The following is a 21,446-nucleotide window of genomic DNA, read 5'->3' as shown; positions in this document are numbered from 1 at the left end:
CTTACAGGGACTGGAGCTGAGTGAGATGATCAAACTGGTTCAGGTGGATGTGGCTCAGTGGGTTCTGAGACAAATTCCTGCAAATAATGAAATTTATTAAGTTACTAATGAAACCAACCTAAAGAAAACTGTGAACAGAATTCAAACAAATAGGTGATAAAAGTAACGTGTTGGGTCGTCCAATGTGAGCCAGGCAACAATGCTCCTCTGAGGCACAAGTTTGTTCCACATCTTATTCCAAAACCATCTTGTGATAATGTGCTACATGATTTTGAAGAGTGTCTGCAAAAAATTGCACCCATTTACCCCAAAAGTAAAGCTGTTATAGCCACACAAGGTCTGCACCTCCATAGTAACAACCATTGGTATCGGGTATATTATGCCCACGGGTATATTAATATGGATTATATTAGACTGGGATGTCCAGGTGTCCATTTACGTTTGGCTGTAATGTATTTCTAAAGCAGTAGTCATATTGTCAGAAAAGTCCCATTTTTTGTACAAGGATGTATGTGTTCCAATAATTAAAAGATAATAATTTATTATTATTTGCAGAAATTACTGAAAATGAAAGACTGCCATGACACACTGGTCACACACACACACACAAACACACACACACACACACATACACACACACACACCACTAGGGGAGCAATTATAGAGAGTCCAAAGCGTCATATTGAGGTGTGAGGTGTTGAGTCACCATGACCCATCATAACAGCTTCACTTCACATTTGATTGAATAGATTCTGCAACTCTGTGGAACTGCACTGGAGGGACGAAACCATTTTTGGTGTTTATAAGATGGTCATGTTTTTATACTTGACTGTTTTTCTTGGTCCTGCTCCTACAAATTTACTCTACTTGGACAACCTACTAGATTTTTGTCCAAAGAAAAGTACTTATTTAGCTGCAGAAGTTTAATTGTAAGTACATAATTACAACATTTCATACAAAGAACTGAGCACAGACGACAATAAAACAGAATGGAATATCAGACAGTTGGTTCAGAGTTAAATTTCACATCTAATTATTTACATTTTTAAGAGTTTAAAACATCCTGTTACTAATAAGGGTAAAAACTTACAGTATCTGGAGAGAATGAAGTCCCCTGAAGATGCTGAACGGTAACTCTATAATCTGGTTACTGGAAAGGTCTCTGCAGAAGCCACAGATATCTGGGTAATTATTATTGACTGTATATGACAGACCATACTAAATGTGAAGCTAATCAGTGCTAAACAGAACATCCATTGTTTTTTTTTTTCAAACCATTTGTGAGAAACTGCTGTGATGAAAACGTGTACACTTGTATAATATATGTGAAGATGGCCAAAAATATCGGCACCCTTTCATTCTTTTTTTTTAATAAAAAAAAACCCCTCAATTGTATCTAAATTAGACTGAAATTACTGATATATAATAAGTCTTTTTTATTTCACACTGAATAGAACAAATATTTAAATTTGGTTCATGAAATCAAGGTCGAGCAGCAGTCAAGATAGCTACAGGCTGTCTTACAGTGAACACAAATCTCCAAGCTCCTCAATCTCAAGATTGAAAGCCCATTGCAAACCTCAGTAATGTGATCAAGAGGAAGATTAATGTTCACAAGCTATCAAACAATGCAGAGATACTTGAATTTTGCACCAGGAGTGAAATAAAGTCACCTCACATCACTGTGAAAGACTGATGAAGAGCAAGTCAAGAAGCATGAGGTTTGTGATTGTGCATCATTAGAGGTCTGAAAGTGCTAAATCCTTCTGGTTATTTTACCCAGTTGTTTATAATAAAATTAAATTAAATAATTCTTTACTGTGTGTGTGTGCGTGTGTGTGGCACTCACAATTCTCCCAGCACATGCAGAGACTGGAAGGTGTTCTCCGGCAGCATCATGATCTGATTTCCTCGAAGTGATCTGGAGGGCAGAAAAGATTGAATCAAAATCCTTATTACGGAACCACTTACCTTAAAGTAATACAGCCGCGGTGTGTGTGTGTGTGATCCTATCAGATAAGGTCCGAACCTCATTTCCAGAAAAGTTGTAAAATGCAGTCAAAGAAGAATCTGTGATTTGTTAAGTCTCTTGAATCTTTATTCTGCTGACAACAGCAGAAACAAATTATGTTTTAATGTTTTTACTGATGAGCTTCATTGTAGTTTGTAAATATAAACACATTTAGAATGTGTTGGACCGATGCAAAATAAGCATGAAAAGTTGATGAATTATTGAAGTTAAAGTATTTTACATTAGTGTACATGAAGCAGGTAAATTAATAACACGTTTTGATTGGGTATTAACTGGAGGATCCACCAAAGGTTCAGTCTGTACAAGCAATAATGGGTCGTGGCTCACCACTGTGTTCCAAACTCCATTTGTGAATCATCAATCAGTTCAAAAAGAACTTTTCTCCATGCAAGACTGAAGGTAATTTAGGTCTTTCACCATCTACCATACATAATATTGTGAAAAGATTCAAGGAATCTGGAGAAAGCTTGTGTGTAAATCCCTGCAGTCATGTTCCAAAAACAAGAACAAGTGCAATAATCAATACCTGTGCTTGACAGAATGCTCTCATTTATTTATTCATTTATTTCTTTTCACAACTGTATAATTTGAGAGTCGCTATTTGTAAAGACCAATCCACCTTCTACACATTTTGGGAAGTGAGAGGAATCCAAAGTACTGGGTTAAAAAAGAGGTTTTAATCCAGCTCCCCAGCGCTAATAATAATAATAAAATTATAATAAAATATTAATAATAATAATAACAATAATAAAAATAAAATAACAATAATAATAATAAAATAATAATAATGAAATAACAAATAATAATAATAAAATAATAAATAAATAATAAAATAATAATAATAATAAAATAATAGATAATAATAATAATAATAATAATAATAATAAAATAATAAATGAATAATAATAAAAACAGTAATAATAATAATAAAATAATAATAAAAAAAAAACATCAACACCCTTTGACCAATTAACATTCGCAGTAAAGGTTTAATTCAAGAGGAAGCCAAAAATGTTGATCATGATTAAAATACAATTCTTTATGACGCAGTGCGGTTTGTATGGACCATGATGATGAAGAGGGTGTAGAGTAAAGTTTTAATGAAGATGATAAGAACAAACTGTAAACGCACACGTAAGCACGAGTGTGGAGAGCATCGACACCACATGCAGCTTCATTATCCAGCAATCTCTTCTTAATTAAAGGTCAAAAAAGCCATTTCTTATTCCAAAAAAGCACTGTGATGCAGGCGGAAATATGGACCTCGGATTACAATGTATTATAAACTTTAATGAAGCTGCTCCATCAATCTCATTTAAACAATTAGATAATGAAGCTTCCAATCCATCAGCTGCATGAGAGCATCTCTGCTTCTCTCTTTTGCTCTTTAATGGGGCACTGTGCAGCTGAAAGAGCCTCTTAAGTCTCATCAATCCTATTTTTTTCTGATGTTCCTTCTGTCCTTCCTGCTGTTTAGCTGCTTTTTTTTTATACTTACAGCACCGTTAGCTCATCACAGGACAGCAGTGTCGAGTAGTTCAGCCTCTGAATCCAGTTTCCTTCAAAATCCCTTTTAAAAAAAGAAAATATAAAGATGGGTAAGATTTACCATGCCCAAAACAAGACGTACAGTATGTCAAGAGAGTTTAAGGATTTTTTTTTTTTTTTTTTTTTTTTTTTCATATTTTATTTATGCATTTTCTCCCCTTTTTCTCCCTTTCAGTGCGTCCAATTGCCCGACTGCATCATGCTTCCTCTCCACCAATGCAGAGTGCAGTGTAGCTCAGCACTGTGTACGGAGAGACACACCCTGACACAACTCTTTTCCCGTCTCTGTGCAGGAGCCATCAATCAGCCAGCAGAGGTCATAATTGCATCAGTTATGAGAGAGACCCTATCCGGCTTAGTCCCACCCATATAAACAACAGACAATTGTTGTACATGTGGCTGCTCAGCCTAGCCGGCAGGCAAAGTTGAGATTCGAGATATATTGTGTAACCGGTAATTACTTGTCCTGTCATGAATGTAACCAAGTGTGTAAAACAGGACGTTAAAATTCTCATAAATAAATAAAATAAATACAACCATAATAATACATTACAATTGTGTTAATTCATGCCTTTTTTATGAAGCAAACCTTTTTGAAATCTGTTTGTACAATAAATATGTTGGCACCTTTTTGCTGGTAATATAAAAGATGCAAATGTTTACATGTGCAGGCTCAAAGATAATCAGGGTCAGAATGATCTAGTACTTATTATGATCTGGATCTTATAATCAAAATAAAATATAAATATAGTAGTTTTGATTTGTGGCACAAACACAGAGTGTAGAGGTAAATCTGCATTAAAACTTCATATCATCTGTGAATCTTTTCGACACGCTCCAAACAGCAGATATACAGTAAGTCACTCTGCAAGTTCTAACCAGTTTAAGAGAACACAATGTTCCAACATCATGTACAGATCCACACCAGGGAAACGCCTCGAACAGCGGTTGTTATTTTACAGCCCTCCTAAACTCACTACTTAAACCTGAAATGTTTATAAACAGCAGTTTTATTGTATTTTATATAAAAAAATAATAATAACACAAACACAAAACTGTAGTGGAGCTTTCAACGTTAGTAAAATCAGGTATATTTTGTGTCTCTTGAATGCTGGGATTTAGTCACTCGCTTCAATTGAATATCTAGAAGTCGATAAATAAAAAGACCCAGTAAGATATTTTCAGATAAAAATAGCCAGTTGGTGCCCAGGTGGCACAGCGGGATATTCCACTAGAACACCAGCACCATCTGAATCTCGAATCTCGGTTTTGCGGTCGACTGGGCGCCATTTAGCGGGCACAATGAGGAGTGCCTGCAAAAGACAAAACTGTCCACCGAGTCACCTGGGTGGAAAAAGGCCAGAACAAAAATCCCAACAACATTGCTGCACCTGATACACTCATACCATTACAATGCACAAAACCATATTAATAAATATTTATTTTTAAATATTGGCTTTATATGTGAAGTACAATACGTCCTATAGCGCCCCCACTGACCAGATAATGTTTGGGGGGCCTTCTCAGCATTCAGTGACATGAAGAAGATAATGGCATGGTAGAGTATGTGGTAATGGTATAAATATATATGGTTCAGCAGTCTTGTTGGGTTTTAAATACTGTTTACATTTACTAGCTTTTTTTTTAGGCACACACACACCCTGTTAGTACTTGTTGTAGGTGCACAGTTAGAAAAAAAATCTGAGCTTCCTCTAGTCCTTAATCAGTGGACACTTTCTGATCACGGGATGATTAATATTTATATTTAAATATTGGCTTTATATATTTGGCTGAAGCATTATTCTCCTCTCAGCATTGACAACACAGTGAGAGAAAAAATCCCAACAACACTGCTGCACCTGATACACTCACACATCAGTACAACAAACACACAAAACCATATGAATCCCTTTTTATTATACTTGCAGTAATGTTAGATGTCACGTATTTAGGGGTCACCAGATCATGGCACAATTTTTATGCAGGATCCCTCCTTATTATGAACCCTCCCTATTTTTGTCTGAGCTTGGGACCGTCATGTTTTACTGGACCAGCATGTAGTTACTGGTTACACAGGATTCATCAGTTGAAGTTTAATGTCAAACACAGTCATGGACAATTTTGTATCTTCAATTCACCTCACTTGCACGTCTTTGGACTGTGGGAGGAAACCGGAGCTCCCGGAGAAAACCCACACAGACACGAGGAGAACATGCCAACTCCACACAGAAAGGATCCAGACTGCTCCACCTGAGAATCAATCGTCGTTAAGTTAAAACAAAATCATTTCTTTGTTTTCACTCATGTATTTGAAATAAAAATAGTCTCTATATCCAATAAATATTCTCCAATATGCCTCAGATACAGATTTTTTTTAAATGTTAAGCCAGTGATTTCTCCCTGTGAGGTTTTGTTATAAACACGCTGACCGAGACGCAACACATTATCAGCTCTGTGGCTGTAAAAATAGAACCCGAGTGACCCAGAAAATAAAGTCTCAGTAAAGGGACGTGACACTATTTAATAAATCCCCACCCAGTCAGCTGTCTCCTTTTGTACCAGAATAAGAGAACAGATCAGAAAAAGAACAAACGGGAGCTGAACAGACAGGCAGACTCGTGACATTACATGCCTGCTAATGTCAGTTTTTCTCAGTGATGAATAAGACGAGCTGATCGTCACAGCTATAGAATCTGCTGCGACTATAATTCAATCTAATCGGTCCTGCGCTGCACCCACACGCAGTGCACTGTGTTCCTCTGTCCTTATACATCCATTTAACTTCCTGTAGGACTCCTCCTCTACAACATCAGGAAGATTAGCCCATTTTTCTCCATGGAAGCTACTCAGATTCTTGTGCAGTCACTTGTAATCTCACGGCTGGACTACTGCAACTCCCTCCTGGCAGGAGCTCCCATGTCCACTATCAAACCCTTGCAACTCATTCAAAATGCAGCTGGTCGCCTGGTATTTAACCAACCTAAACGCTGCCACATCCCCCCACTGCTGCGTTCTCTTCACTGGCTTCCTGTAGCTGCCCTCATTCAGTTTAAAACACTGATGCTCGCCTTCAAAGCCAAAAATGGACCAGCCCCAAGCTACCTTCAAGGTCTAATCAAAGTCCGCTCTGTATCACGCAACCTCCGAGCCACTAGTCTCGCTCAACTTGATTCTCCACCCAGGACTCGAGGAAGACGAGCATCAGCATCAAGGCTCTTCTCTGTACTGGCACCCAAGTGGTGGAACGAACTTCCTCTGCCTGTCCGAACATCTGAGTCTCTCGCTGTCTTCAAAAGACGATTAAAAACCTTTTTACTAAGCACTTAAGCTGACGTACTTACTTACTTACTAATGCTCTTATTAATTTCCTGCACAAAAAAAAACCTTTGGTTCTAACAGGTTTCAGCAGATTTGTGTTCTTGAACTGCTGTCTGCTTGAACTAGAGTAAGGTAATGTTTACTGTGGAAGCACTTCTCTAAGTCGCTCTGGATAAGAGCGTCTGCTAGATGCCGAAAATGTAAATGTAAATAACGTCCATGCGTGAAAGTTAAGGAGGAGAAAAAACAGAATCTGCAATGCTAATAATAAGTGCTGGTTTATACTTCACCTGAGATGCTATTAAAAGCCCGAGAGGGAACCTGGTTTATCAGCGGGAGACGGGAGGCGGTTGTCAGCTATCCATCAAACAAACAAGTGCTGACACAGAGAGCGTGGCCATATTCATTGCAATCCATATTAAACGTATCTGTCTGAATAAAGTCCAGCAAAGTGCAACAACGACTTCATGCTGGTCTAATTATTTCCAGAGCAGTGATTAATTTTTAAGCTTTAATTAAAAGGTTTATTCATGTTGTACCTGTGAACACTGTAGTTTTATCTAACAGCTTAGCACCACTAACTGACATGACAGCTAATTATCAACTTCATCCCCCATTTGCTCCTAATCTAGTCGTCTCCAATTTCCTCCCGCTGGAATCGTGCCACTAGCACCCCCACCCCTGTGCTAGCCGAGAAGGGCTAATACTATCACATGCCCTTTCTGACACTGATTGATTGATTGGTTGATTATTTTATTGATCCCCGAAGGGAAACAGTGTAACTGTGCTAGAGCGAGAAAGAGAAAAAGAGAAAGAGAGAGAGCGAGAGGAAAACAGGAAAAATTGTTTTTCTTTGCCAGTGGACATCAGACATCAGCTTCATCTGGACACAATGTGCAAGGCTGACACATAGTGTTCCAGCTGAAAAATGACTAAAATGATGTACCCTGGATCAACAAAGACATACAGGGTGTAATATTTATTTATTTATTTTTGTTTTTATTAATGTTATCATTTGTACTACAATTTTAGAGCAATGTGTAATTACATGTTCATTTACACGAGTCTTATCTTCAGCAGTCAAAATAAAATAAGTAAATAAAGCTTGAATGACGTTTGGTGAATAGATTGTGGTGAACTTTTACACTCAGTGATTGTATTAACATGTATTGTGATGAATAAGGTGATTAATATCAGTAATTCGTTTATAAATGATTGAATAGATGGATGGATGGATAGTTGAATAAATAGTTGAAAAAATAAATGGATGGACGGACGGACGGACAGACAGACAGATAGTTGAATAAATAGATAAATAAATAAATGGATGGATAAATAGACATACAGACAGTAGATAGATAGATAGATAGATAGATAGATAGATAGATAGATAGATAGATAGATAGATAGATAGATAGATAGATAGATACATAGATACATAGATAGATGGTTGAATAAATAAATGGATGGACGGATGAATGAAGTGGTGAGAGAGATAGATGCTTGTAGATAGACTGGATTAGTCAGAAGGTTGCGGCTCAACTGTAATGAAAATATTTAAATCCTTTAAAATCTAGATTTCTATAACTACACTGGATTTTACTTTAAATTTAGTCTCTTATCATTTCAATACAAATTGTGATCAGGTGCATCCTGTTGGCTTTATTAATCCTTGAGATGATAAAGTGTCCAGAACTTAATCTGAGTCCACCAGTTGCAAACAGAATTAACTGGACACAGTTTAAAGTGGAACACACCTGAGTCTGTAAGGACCCTGAATTCACCCTGCACTGTCAGGACAAAAACCAGACTGTGAAGTCCAGGGGGCTGTCTGTGGATCTTCATGATCAAATTGTGGCGGCAGGGCATAGATTAGAGTAAGGCTTTAAAACAATATTTAATGTTTTGAGTGCTCCCAGGACCACAGTAAACTAAATCATTGTAAAATGGAAGAGGCCGGCATATAACCTTGACCATCCTGCCAAATAGGAAATCTGTCAAGACGCGCTTTGGTGAAAGAGGTTAGAAACAAGAAGGACGGTGTCAATGGGTCTGAATACTTTCTGACTAGATCTCAACCCTCTATCCCCCCACCCCAAAAAAAAAAAAAAATATTTTTGTATGTTGCACATGTTCCAACATTCAACCGTGGGCTATTTAGGTTGTTCTAGGCTAAAAAGCTGCACCGTAAAATGTTAATACTGTTACCCGTTTTTAATATTTTGTCCACTCTATAAGTATTTTACAAACAGTGTGATGATTTGATCACAGAGGAGAAACACTTACAGCCAGTTGAGGGAGGGCATGTGCCTGCAGAGTCTAGATGAAGGAAGTCGTTCCAGTGAGGTGTTCACCATCGACCTGCCCAAAACAAACGTGTATACATATAACGTACATACATATAAAACTGGGTACTGGTGGTATTCAAATCTACTAATAATATATAAGTAGATTCCAATTTATAAATAAAAATGACAGAAGATTACAGATCTGGATAAGAGGACAAATCAATATTGGAAGCTTTATATTACATACAAGATAGATAGACAAACAGATAGATAGATCAATAGATTGACAGATTGATTGACAGACAGACAGACAGACAGACAGACAGACAGGTGAATAAATTGACAGACAGACAGACCGAATGACCAACAGAGAGATAGACAGACAGACACACATAGATTGATAGACAGACAGATCATCAGATATATAGATAGACAGACAGACAGATAGATACAGACAGAGAGACAATGATAGATAAATTGATAGACAGACAGACAGATTGATAGACACACAGCCCGACAGACAGACAGATACATAGATAGACAGACCAAATGACCAACAGAAAGATATATAGATTGATAGACAGACAGACAGACAGACAGATAGATAGAAAGACAGACACAGACAGACAGATAGACCAACCGGCAGACAGACAGACAGATACTTTATTGGTCCCAGAAATTGAAGAAGTGGTACATACAGGAAGAAGAGAGACCTCAGGCCGCTGAACATGTTCACAGTGATCATTTTTAAAGGATTGTCATCCAAAATCCTGTAAATAAAACATAAAAAAGCTCATTATTTAAACGTCTGGTTCACATCAGCCTTACTGGGCGTGCTGTAAGGTTTCTAAACTAAATTAATATATTAACTGTATTAACTGCTTTCTGGAAGAAAACCCTCACTTCAGTGGATTATTACCATGAGTGGTTTGGTACTGTACGGTACTTTAAGTTCTTTTTTGTAGTGTAATACGGTTTCTTTATTATGCAGTACTGTATAAAACATTTTTACACCCTCCCAGGAGTTTAACAATAACATTAGCTAGTAATTCCAATCGTATCCTTTAGCTGGAATCAGCATATACCTTCTCCTGGCACCCATATGTTTGCCTACAAGGCGACACACAGATGAGCCCACAGGGACGCTGAAAAAATAATGAACTCGGCTCCAGATGCGAAAGAGCTTTATGAAAGTAAAATGGTTCGGCAGCCCACCGGCACTTAAAACTGCAGATTAAACAGGAAGAGGTTGTGAGATCCTGGGCCGCAGGATCAGCTCTGCTCTGTATTTGTATTTATTACAGACAGATTCAGCTATTTATAACCGAACACTGTTTATTATACAGTTATAATTGTTTTAGAAATAAATGTCAACTCCATATGAATCTTTAGTCATTCTGTGGTGCACCAGACAGGATTTACATTACATGACATTTAGGGGAAACAAGTTCTTCGTATTTACATAATTTCCAGGTAAATTACACCTGAGATCACGCACAAACCCTTAAAGGTACGACAGAAATATTCAACCCACTGAAGAAACTAAGCATTTATAACTGTAGAACTTTCTGCAGAGCTGGGTTTGGATTTAAAGTGTCTTGATCAGCTGAATGATGCATCAAATGAAGAAAAAAAATTATTAAAACTTATTTATTTTATTTATACAGATGTTTCACGTCGTGCTTAGACCAACACTTAATAACATCTAGTCACTTTTAGGTCTAATGAAGGTCCACTTCTTTTAACAAATGGGGTAAAGAGAATGACGGAGTGTACAGAGCAGCATATGGCTAACTGTTTGTACTTGTATATCAAACACAGTGCATCTATATGGTAAGTGTAACTTGTTTAATGGCCAGTGAATGTATGTATGAAATAAGTGACCCTAATAAAGTGGTCAGTGAGTGAATGTGTCTACAAGGACTAAACTGGTCATTACATGTTAAAGATTATATATGGCGCCCAGGTGGCGCAGCGGGATATTCCACTAGCACACCAGCGCCGAGATCTGCAGGGGGGAACAGCCGCTGTATGTGGCTGTATGTGGGTGGAATCTGTATATGCTGTTTAACCCTTTGATGCACAACCTGGGTCAAAAGTGACCCAACTGAGTTTTTATTTTCTATATCTTTGCAATAAATTAATTTCGTCATTCAAGCTTCCATGAATTTTTCAATTAACTTGTTTTTGATCATCACAAATCCTTATTTCAGTTTTATATATATTTTTTTATAAAAATCATTTTTGTATCACTACCCTTCTAATGCACAACATGGGTCAAAAATGACCTTTATGTATTTACTATGGAATTTGACAGAAACTACTGACATTTGTAAGTGTTTGTAGCCAAAAACATATTTACTGATCTTTTGAAAGACAACCAAAGATTAGGCTCTTGAATCTTGAATATGTCCAATGCCATTTGAATGGATGAATATGGGTCATTTTTGACCCATGTTGTGCATTAGAAGGGGTTTGCTTAGCTTGTGCATCAAAGGGTTAAGGACCCTGATTGGCAAAAGAGACGCCTGTGCAGAATCCGGGGGCAAGAAGAGGGGGGCTGTGCATGTGTTGGAAGAGGTGTGAGCAGCAACGTGCTCTCCTCGGATGCATCGGGTATGCCTCAGCAGCGGAAGACAAAATTGACTGTGCTAAAACACTTTGGTTAACTTACACCGCTTTGTACTGTGGAAGGAAACCCACACCAACACATGGAGAACATGCAAACTCCACAGAAAGGTCACCTAGGAATAGAACCCAGAACCTTGTTGCTGTGATGCATGACAGAACATCAGACCCTTCAAATACGTCATTATTTTATTTTTAACTCCTAACTCAGATTTTGTAGATTTTCAGCTCCTAGTTTCCTAAAACAACGCTGCAGAAGTCCCTGCAGAAACGATTTGATGATGATATGATATGATATACTTTATTTGTCATATATACATATAGTACAATAAAATTATTTCTTCGCATATCCCAGCTTGGTTGGAAGCTGGGGTCAGAGCAAAGGGTCAGCCACCTTACAGCGCCCCTGGAGCAGACAGGGTTAAGGGTCTTACTCAAGGACCCAACAGTGGATGCATAGCAGAGCCTGGATTTGAACCGCCAATCTTCCGGTTGATAGCCCAAAGCTCTACCCACTAGGCTACCACTGTCCCTCTACACTTTCTACACTTCTTTCTACACTATTTCTACACTAGTCAGCCTTTTTTAAAGTCAGTGGTGATTTTATATGCGCATTAAATGTACTTTCTGAACGTTGCATTGTATTAAAGCTTCTTACAAATGCTGTAACTGTAAATGTTAACATTAATACATTTAATGGACCATTAAGAGCTCATAAAGCATAAACGCATGACTCTAATAGAACTTTTCTTTCACACTGTGTCTGTAAAACATCCACTGCAAGCATTCATTAGCATAATATCCTAAAGCATGGCAAACAATACAGAGACAGTGGCTGAGTATTAGTAAGAGGTTTTAATTTCCATAAGGAATTATTGTGCAGATCATCCCAAGAACACCCCATAAAGGGTGGCAGGGTGGCACGGTGGCTCGGTGGGTAGCACTGTCGCCTCACAGCAAGAAGGTCCGGGGTTCGATCCCCAGATGGGGTGGTCTGGGTCCTTTCTGTGTGGAGTTCTCCCTGTGTCTGTTCACCTCACTTGCACATCTTTGGACTGCTGGAGGAGCTCCCAGAGGAAACCCACACAGACACGGGGAGAACATGCAAACTCCACACAAAAAGTACCCGGTCCGCCCCACCTGAGGATCGAACTCAGGACCTTTTTGCTTTGAGGCCACAGTGCTACCCACCTAGCCACTGTGCTGCACCCAAAACATATTGTGTGTGTGTTTGTTTATTAGGATTTTAACGTCATGTTTTACTCTTTGGTTACATTCATGACAGGAACGGTAGTTACTCATTACACAAGATTCATCAGTTCACAAGGTTATATCAAACGAAACCGGAGCTCCTGGAGGAAACCCTAGGTGTAGCGGTCTGGGTCCTTTCTGTGTGGTGTTTGCATGTTCTCCCCGTGTCATACGACCCAGACCACTACACCTAGGAATTGAACCCAGGATTTTTTTACTGTGAGGCAACAGTGCTTACAAAACATATTTCGTGTGTAAAGCTGAAGTGTATGTACCAGAGGTACACTATGTGGTCAAAAGTATTTGGACACCTGACCAGCTTGTTGGACATTTAATTTAAAAAACAAATGCTATTAAAATAGAGTAACCTCTATGTGATCTTTTCAGCTATAACATTTACATTTTCAGCATTTAGTAGACACTTTTATCTTGCTCAAGGGCCCAACAGTGGCAACCTGGCAGTGGTGGGGTTTGAACCAGCAACTTTATGGTTACAAGTCCAGTACTTAAACTGCTAGGCTACAACTGCCTACAAGGCCTCTCGAAAGACTTTGAAGTATGTCTCTGGGGATTTGTGCCCACTGAATTTAAGCCCTAACTGATTTTCTGATTTATTCTAAAGCCGGTCAGTGGGGCTGAGGTCAGTAATCTGTGCAGGCCACACATAGGAGTTTCTTTAAATCGAGCTTTTCTTCATGTCTTAAAGATTACTTTGTGCATGGGGGCACAGTCATGCTGGAACAGGAAAGAGTCTTCCCTAAACTGTTGCTGCAAAGCTGGAAACATACTGTTTATTTCACCTGTTAGCAATTGTTGTGGCTAAAACTATTCTAAAATTAGAAAGGGTGTCCCAACACACTCTGTTAACCAGTGCTGATACTCACAGCCACTTCAGCTGGTGCAGGTCAGCAAAGACGCCGTGTTTCAACAAACTGATGCAGTTCTGACTCAGCGATCTGCAACACAACACAAATTCCATTAAAAACGATTCGAATGCCGCAGTTTCATCCACACAAACGTCACAAACCACTTGTACGTGTACAGAATTATCTTCATCCTCTCAGTGTAAATACAGCTTTTAAATCAATGAAGGACATGAAGTGTGCAAATGAAATCAAATCTCTTTAAGCCGCCGGAGAAAAAAAAAAGCCGTGAGCTCAGTACATAAGCTCTTGATTAGGGTTTGAGAAGGCAAAGCTTTTCCAGTGCAGCACTTTACACAAGCGAGTTCCTCAGCAGAATCTAAATGATTTTGGACAATGGCTGTAAATCAGAACAATTCTTTTAGGAATCCTGTAAGTGCTCAGTAAAATAAAATAAATTTAAAGATTAGATTTAATCCTGCTGCATTCATCTGGATTAAAGAGACTCTTCGTATTTAAAGCTGTTAGGCACATTCCTAGCTGAAAAATGCATCTGTTGAGCACTTAATGTCATGTGTCCCCATAACTTTTTACATATGTAACCTACCACAGCGATATATATATACAGTATATATATATATATATATATATATATCAGCCATAACATTAAAACCACCCCCTTGTTTCTACACTCGCTGTCCATTTTATCAGCTCCACTTACCATATAGAAGCACTTTGTAGTTCTACAATTTTGTAGTTTTTGTAGTTCTACAGTTCTACAATTACTGACTGTAATCTATTTCTCTACATCCATTTTAGCCTGATTTCATGCTGTTCTTCAATGGTACCACAGGACCACTACAGAGCAGATATTATTTAGGTGGTGGATCATTCTCAGCACGGCAGTGACACTGACATGGTGGTGGTGTGTTAGTGTGTGTTGTGCTGGTATGAGTGGATCAGACACAGCAGCGCTGCTGGAGTTTTTGGGGCTGATGGAGTCCCACCCACTAATAGGATAATCAGTGTTCTTCAGTTCACCGGTAAGTGGTCACAATGTTATGCCTAGTCGGTGTGTATGGATTTTATATTTATTAGATTTGCAGCTGATAATTTTTTCTCAGAGTTTACACCTTTTGATCACGACTTTAGTTAAAGTTTTAGCATTCAGTCCACACAGGGCGGTGTTTCTAAAATAAATCTGGAATGAAATTGTACTCACAGTTTCTGTAGTTTGAATAATCCGGTAAAAGCTCGATCAGACACGAAGCTTATACAGTTATCCTGCAGAAATCTGAAACACACACAGAAGCAAAAAAATACAGTAAAAAAAAACTTCAACTGCTAATAAATTGTCTCTTGTTTCAGAATTAAAGTATAAACCCCATTTCTGAAATGGTGAGAACGTGTAATTAAAATAAGAATCTGTGATTTGTTCACTTTTACTTAAAGGACAAAAGTCCTAAAACACTTGATTATGTTTTGTAAAGTGCAACACACTCAATAATGTAAAGATGGGACATTTCCAGCTAACACAAAATACAGCAATTCCCTGTGTAGAATACATAAAGCAATAAGTAATAAAATAACACACACATACACACGCACACACACATACAAACACACACCTATACACCTACATGCCTACAAACACACACGAACACACACACAAACACACATACAAACATGCACCTACACACCTAAATGTCTACACACACAAAAACACAGACATACACACATGCAAATATATACACACACAAGCCTACACAAACACACACACACATACAAACACACACCTACATGCCTACACACACAAAAACATACACATACACACACGCACATATATATACACACACATGTACATACACAAACACACCTACATGTTTATACACACAAAAACACACATACACACAAGCCTACACAAACATACCTACACACACAAGAACACACACACGCACATATATACACACACGCACCTACATGCCTACACACACAAGAACACACATACAAACACACACAGACATGCACACACATGCCTACATACACACACACACCTACACACACACACACACACACATACACACAGTGTTGTAAATGATGATTTGGTGGGCAGTAATTGCTGTGACTGTGACTGATGACTTTGTCAATGACAGGTCGTGGAGAACATGGTGATGCATTTACATTATAATCTTTACATAACATTAATCACCCCTTCACAACTAAAATTAACATCATACAAATATCAAACTAATATCAGTATAATCAAATATTTTACTGCTTGTTCAAAAAATGGAGCTAGATTCGATTATCCTGCATAGAAGGATTAATACAGAAATGTGTTATTATTTTAAACAAAAGACTGAATGCTTTTATTTATTTATTTATTTTAACCATTTTCTTTGTAAATGGAACCAATTTACTGAAATGTACCAGCTCACAGTTATCGATCCATAGCGCTCAACTTAGCTTGGCTTAATTTACCAGGCCACCACCGGGCACGAGCGTCTGTTCACTAACGCTCCTCAAAAGTACAAAGCAGAGCAGAAATCAGAAATCAAGCCCTTCAGCACTGATATTTTTATGATCTCTGCTGGAGTCTTCATAACATAGAAAATTTTTCCCTTTAACACCGAGGCAGGGAACAGCTTAGTCGTCAAAAAGATCTTATTAGCAATTAGCAGCCTGTTCTGTTGGTATGATGACCGACGTGCTAATAAACGACACATTTAGACAGAAGTTATTTAATTTAGCTTTTTCATTTAAATTCTCATTTCAAATCAAATCGCACTGCAGGGAATTTTATTTAATTACTTTCATCTAGCCGGGAGTTAAAAAAAACAGGAAAACTAAGAGATCTGACTGAGATCACATATAATAAATCATCATCGGTGTATTTCACTTAATTAACTTCTTTAACTTGATCAGAGTGAGTCTGAATCTAACGCTGCATCTCTGGGTATAATGAAGAAATAAACCCTGTACAGGGTGCCAGTCTCAGAGAACCTTCTCTAAAAAAATACAATTAATAGTGAGTCACTAAACATTTACATTAATAAATACTTATTGGATTAAAAGGATTATATTAAAAAGATATAAACATACAAAGATAATAATAATTTCAATTTATATAGCACCTTTCGCTTAGCCAAGGACACTTTACAAAGTAAATATTAGAGAAAGAACACATAACATCATGAACATTGTTAGGATAAATAATCTTAGAGAAGATCACTTACCTGGCTGCTGCCCGCATTCTCCACCATTTGTTAGGTTTCACTCAAAGTCACCCAAAGTCCTGTCCCTTAAACTAACAGAAAGAACTTAACCAGGAGAAGAATCATTCCTTGAGTCTTGTGCACAAGGAGGCATTCATACTTGTCTGGGTGCTTTCCTCGTGCCAAGATTTAAGGAATGATTCTTCTCCTGGTTAAGTTCTTTCTATTAGTTTAAGGGACAGGACTTTGGGTGACTTTGAGTGAAACCTAACAAACATCAACATCAAGAACTACTATTCTAAGAAGAATATAAAAACTACATATAAGAATGTAATAAGTTCAAATGCACTCAGGTGGCGCAGTGGTAAAATACACTAGTCCACTATTGGGCTATCGGCTGGTCGAGCGTCTAAACATACATGATTGGCTACATCTAAAGGAGTCTATAGCTTTTGGGAGATGACCTTGTCAGTGCGCTCTCAGTAACAGTCTTAAAGCCATATAAGATAAGGAGGGTTGCATCAGGAAGGGTGTTCAGCTTCAAAACAGTGGCAAATAAGGTATGCAGACCAGAAGGACCCACTGTGGCAATCTTTGGATTGATGCCCTGTCCAAAATGTTCCTGCCCTGTGCCCAACGTTTCCTGCCGTGACTTTGACCATGATAAGGCTTAACTTACAAGACATATAAAATTAAACATTTACATGATAGTTAAAAAAAAAAATTAAATGCCAGTTATGTTTACTGGAATAAGAACTGGGCGCATGCTTGAGCCTTGTGGGATACCTACAGTATCTGGCAAAATCACAGAGGAGTTGGTTTGACTTTCGCCTTCAGTGACTTCAGACCTTCAGTGACTCTAAATCTGATATAAATATTTGAGACCACTTCTTAATCACTCTCTATCCCACTCATTCTAATTAGGGTCCGGGGAGGGGTGTTTGGGTGCTGGAGCAAAAACACCTTGGACAGGGTGCCAGTCAATCACAGGGCAGACAAACACACACTCACACCCTAACACACACACACACACCTAAGGGCAATTTTTTGTATCTCTAAATACCCTGACTGCACGTCTTTGTACTGTGGGAGGAAACTGAGGCACCCGGAGGAAACCCACACAGACACAGGGAGAACATGCAAACTCCTCACAGAAAGGACCCGGACCGCTCCACCTGCGAATCGAACCCAGGACCTTCTTGCTGTGAGGCCACATTGCTAACCACGGGACCCTCGGGAGAAATTCATACACATGAAGGGTTTTGTGTTTTCAGACTTGAATAAATTAAATTGACCACACACAAACTTGCACTAAATTCTCAGTGAGAAGATGAACAGCGTTTGCAACTGTAAAACAACATTAAAAAAATGATGTGACTTACAGTCGTCGTAGTTCTGTGTATCTGATGAAGGCGTAGTCGGGTAACACTCGGATCTCGTTGCTTTTCAGAGACCTGTGAGGAAAAGAATTGCAGAAAATGAACAATAATCCTAATGGACATTTTCTACAGCCTGAAAACAGATGGTGTTTTTTTTTCCTATCAGTGAGCAGCCACACAGATCGCGTCCCCCCGAAAAAACAAAGTCTCATCAGCAAACATGAATGTGTGCTGAATACAAAGACAGAAAAAAGCACCGGTGCATTCCTTCCTTAGATGTTCTGATGTATGGAAATTTATGCTGCACATATTTTATCAGTCTGGAGTAGCCAGTGGTTTAATTTACTCTGCACAGCTGGATGGAAATATTAAGCTCAGGGCACCAACTTATTACAGGGCCTCGACCACCTTTAGACATAGCCAAACGTGTTTATAAGGACTGGCAGCTGTGCAGTGCTTCTGGTTGTGAGGTCCATGTACACACAAACACACACAAACACACCTACACACATGCACCTACACCTACAAACACACACACACCTACACACGCCTACACACACATGTACATACACACACACCTAAATGTCTACACACACAAACACACACACACACACACACAAGCCTACATAAACACACACAGAAACACACATGCATGTACACACATGTACACACCTACTAACACAAACACACACACACCTACATGTCTACACACACAAACACACACACACACACACACAAGCCTACATAAACACACACAGAAACACACATGCATGTACACACATGTACACACCTACTAACACAAACACACACCTACAAGTCTACACACACAAAAGCACACAAACACACGCACATTTATACACACACAAGCCTGCACAAACACACACACACACACACATACAAACACACACCTACACACACACACATATATACACACACATGTACATACACACACAAAAATACACACATACACACAAGCCTACACAAACACACCTACACACATGAACCTACATTCTGGTTCTGAGCTCCACACACAGTCATCTAGTCCAGTTATTCAATAATAATAATACAATATATATATATATATATATATATATATATATATACAGTGCCTTGCAAAAGTATTCAGCCCCCTTGAACTTTTCAACCTTTTGCCACATTTCAGGCTTCAAACATAACGATATGAAATTTTAATTTTTTGTGAAGAATCAACAACAAGTGGGACACAATCGTGAAGTGGAACGAAATTTATTGGATATTTTAAACTTTTTTTAGAAATAAAAAACTGAAAAGTGGGGCGTGCAATATTATTCAGCCCCCTTGCGTTAATACTTTGTAGCGCCACCTTTTGCTGCGATTACAGCTGCAAGTCGCTTGGGGTATGTCTCTATTAGTTTTGCACATCGAGAGACAGAAATTTTTGCCCATTCTTCCTTGCAAAACAGCTCGAGCTCAGTGAGGTTGGATGGAGAGCGTTTGTGAACAGCAGTTTTTAGCTCTTTCCACAGATTCTCGATGGGATTCAGGTCTGGACTTTGACTTGGCCAATCTAACACCTGGATACGTTTATTTGTGAACCATTCCATTGTAGATTTTGCTTTATGTTTTGGATCATTGTCTTGTTGGAAGATAAATCTCCGTCCCAGTCTCAGGTCTTTTGCAGACTGCAACAGGTTTTCTTCCAGAATGGTCCTGTATTTGGCTCCATCCATCTTCCCATCAATTTTAACCATCTTCCCTGTCCCTGCTGAAGAAAAGCAGACCCAAACCATGATGCTGCCACCACCATGTTTGACAGTGGGGATGGTGTGTTCAGGGTGATGAGCTGTGTTGCTTTTACGCCAAACATAACGTTTTGCATTGTGGCCAAAAAGTTCGATTTTGGTTTCATCTGACCAGAGCACCTTCTTCCACATGTTTGGTGTGTCTCCCAGGTGACTTTTTATAGATATCTTTGAGAAATGGCTTTCTTCTTGCCACTCTTCCATAAAGGCCAGATTTGTGCAGTGTACGACTGATTGTTGTCCTATGGACAGAGTCTCCCACCTCAGCTGTAGATCTCTGCAGTTCATTCAGAGTGATCATGGGCCTCTTGGCTGCATCTCTGATCAGTCTTCTCCTTGTTTGAGCTGAAAGTTTAGAGGGACGGCCGGGTCTTGGTAGATTTGCAGTGGTCTGATACTCCTTCCATTTCAATATGATCGCTTGCACAGTGCTCCTTGAGATGTTTAAAGCTTGGGAAATCTTTTTGTATCCAAATCCGGCTTTAAACTTCTCCACAACAGTATCTCGGACCTGCCTGGTGTGTTCCTTGGTCTTCATGATGCTCTCTGCGCTTTAAACAGAACTCTGAGACTGTCACAGAGCAGGTGCATTTATACGGAGACTTGATTACACACAGGTGGATTCTATTTATCACCATCAGTCATTTAGGTCAACATTGGATCATTCAGAGATCCTCACTGAACTTCTGGAGTGAGTTTGCTGCACTGAAAGTAAAGGGGCTGAATAACATTGCACGCCTCACTTTTTTAGTTTTTTATTTCTAAAAAAAGTTTAAAATATCCAATAAATTTCGTTCCACTTCACGATTGTGTCCCACTTGTTGTTGATTCTTCACAAAAAATTACAATTTCATATCATTATGTTTGAAGCCTGAAATGTGGCAAAAGGTTGAAAAGTTCAAGGGGGCTGAATACTTTTGCAAGGCACTGTATATATATATATATCGCCTTTCAGTCTTACGGTCGCTTTACAGGAGAGGAGGAACAAAAATACTGTTAGTAGGGACTTAAAGGAAGAAATAGAAGTGACCCATGTTTGGTCCATGATTTTACTGTGAACACAAACAATGCCACAAAACAAAATATACTTCATAAAAAAGACCAATCTGGTTCTCTGTGGTTTACACCATGTAACATAAAGCC

The 21,446-nt window shown here is 38.6% G+C and overlaps 1 protein-coding gene across 1 annotated transcript in view; it reads right to left on the bottom strand.

Annotated features, from left to right (window-relative positions):
• The window catches only part of rxfp2b (relaxin family peptide receptor 2b), a 56,090-nt gene that overhangs the window by 14,350 nt on the left and 20,294 nt on the right, over nt 1-21,446 (bottom strand). Inside the window, exons 7-15 of the mRNA XM_063017325.1 lie at nt 18,526-18,597; nt 15,151-15,222; nt 13,950-14,021; nt 9,885-9,956; nt 9,185-9,259; nt 3,531-3,602; nt 1,850-1,921; nt 1,091-1,162; nt 6-77 (exon numbers count right to left, since the gene is read on the bottom strand). Of these exons, the coding sequence (XP_062873395.1) occupies nt 6-77; nt 1,091-1,162; nt 1,850-1,921; nt 3,531-3,602; nt 9,185-9,259; nt 9,885-9,956; nt 13,950-14,021; nt 15,151-15,222; nt 18,526-18,597 (651 nt within the window). The remainder of the gene's footprint in view (nt 1-5; nt 78-1,090; nt 1,163-1,849; nt 1,922-3,530; nt 3,603-9,184; nt 9,260-9,884; nt 9,957-13,949; nt 14,022-15,150; nt 15,223-18,525; nt 18,598-21,446) is intronic.

The sequence above is a fragment of the Trichomycterus rosablanca genome, chromosome 20 (genome assembly GCF_030014385.1).
Source record: "Trichomycterus rosablanca isolate fTriRos1 chromosome 20, fTriRos1.hap1, whole genome shotgun sequence".
Taxonomy (NCBI): domain Eukaryota; kingdom Metazoa; phylum Chordata; class Actinopteri; order Siluriformes; family Trichomycteridae; genus Trichomycterus; species Trichomycterus rosablanca.
Note: the sequence above shows the minus strand (reverse complement) of the source record. Positions and strands in the feature narration are given on the sequence as shown.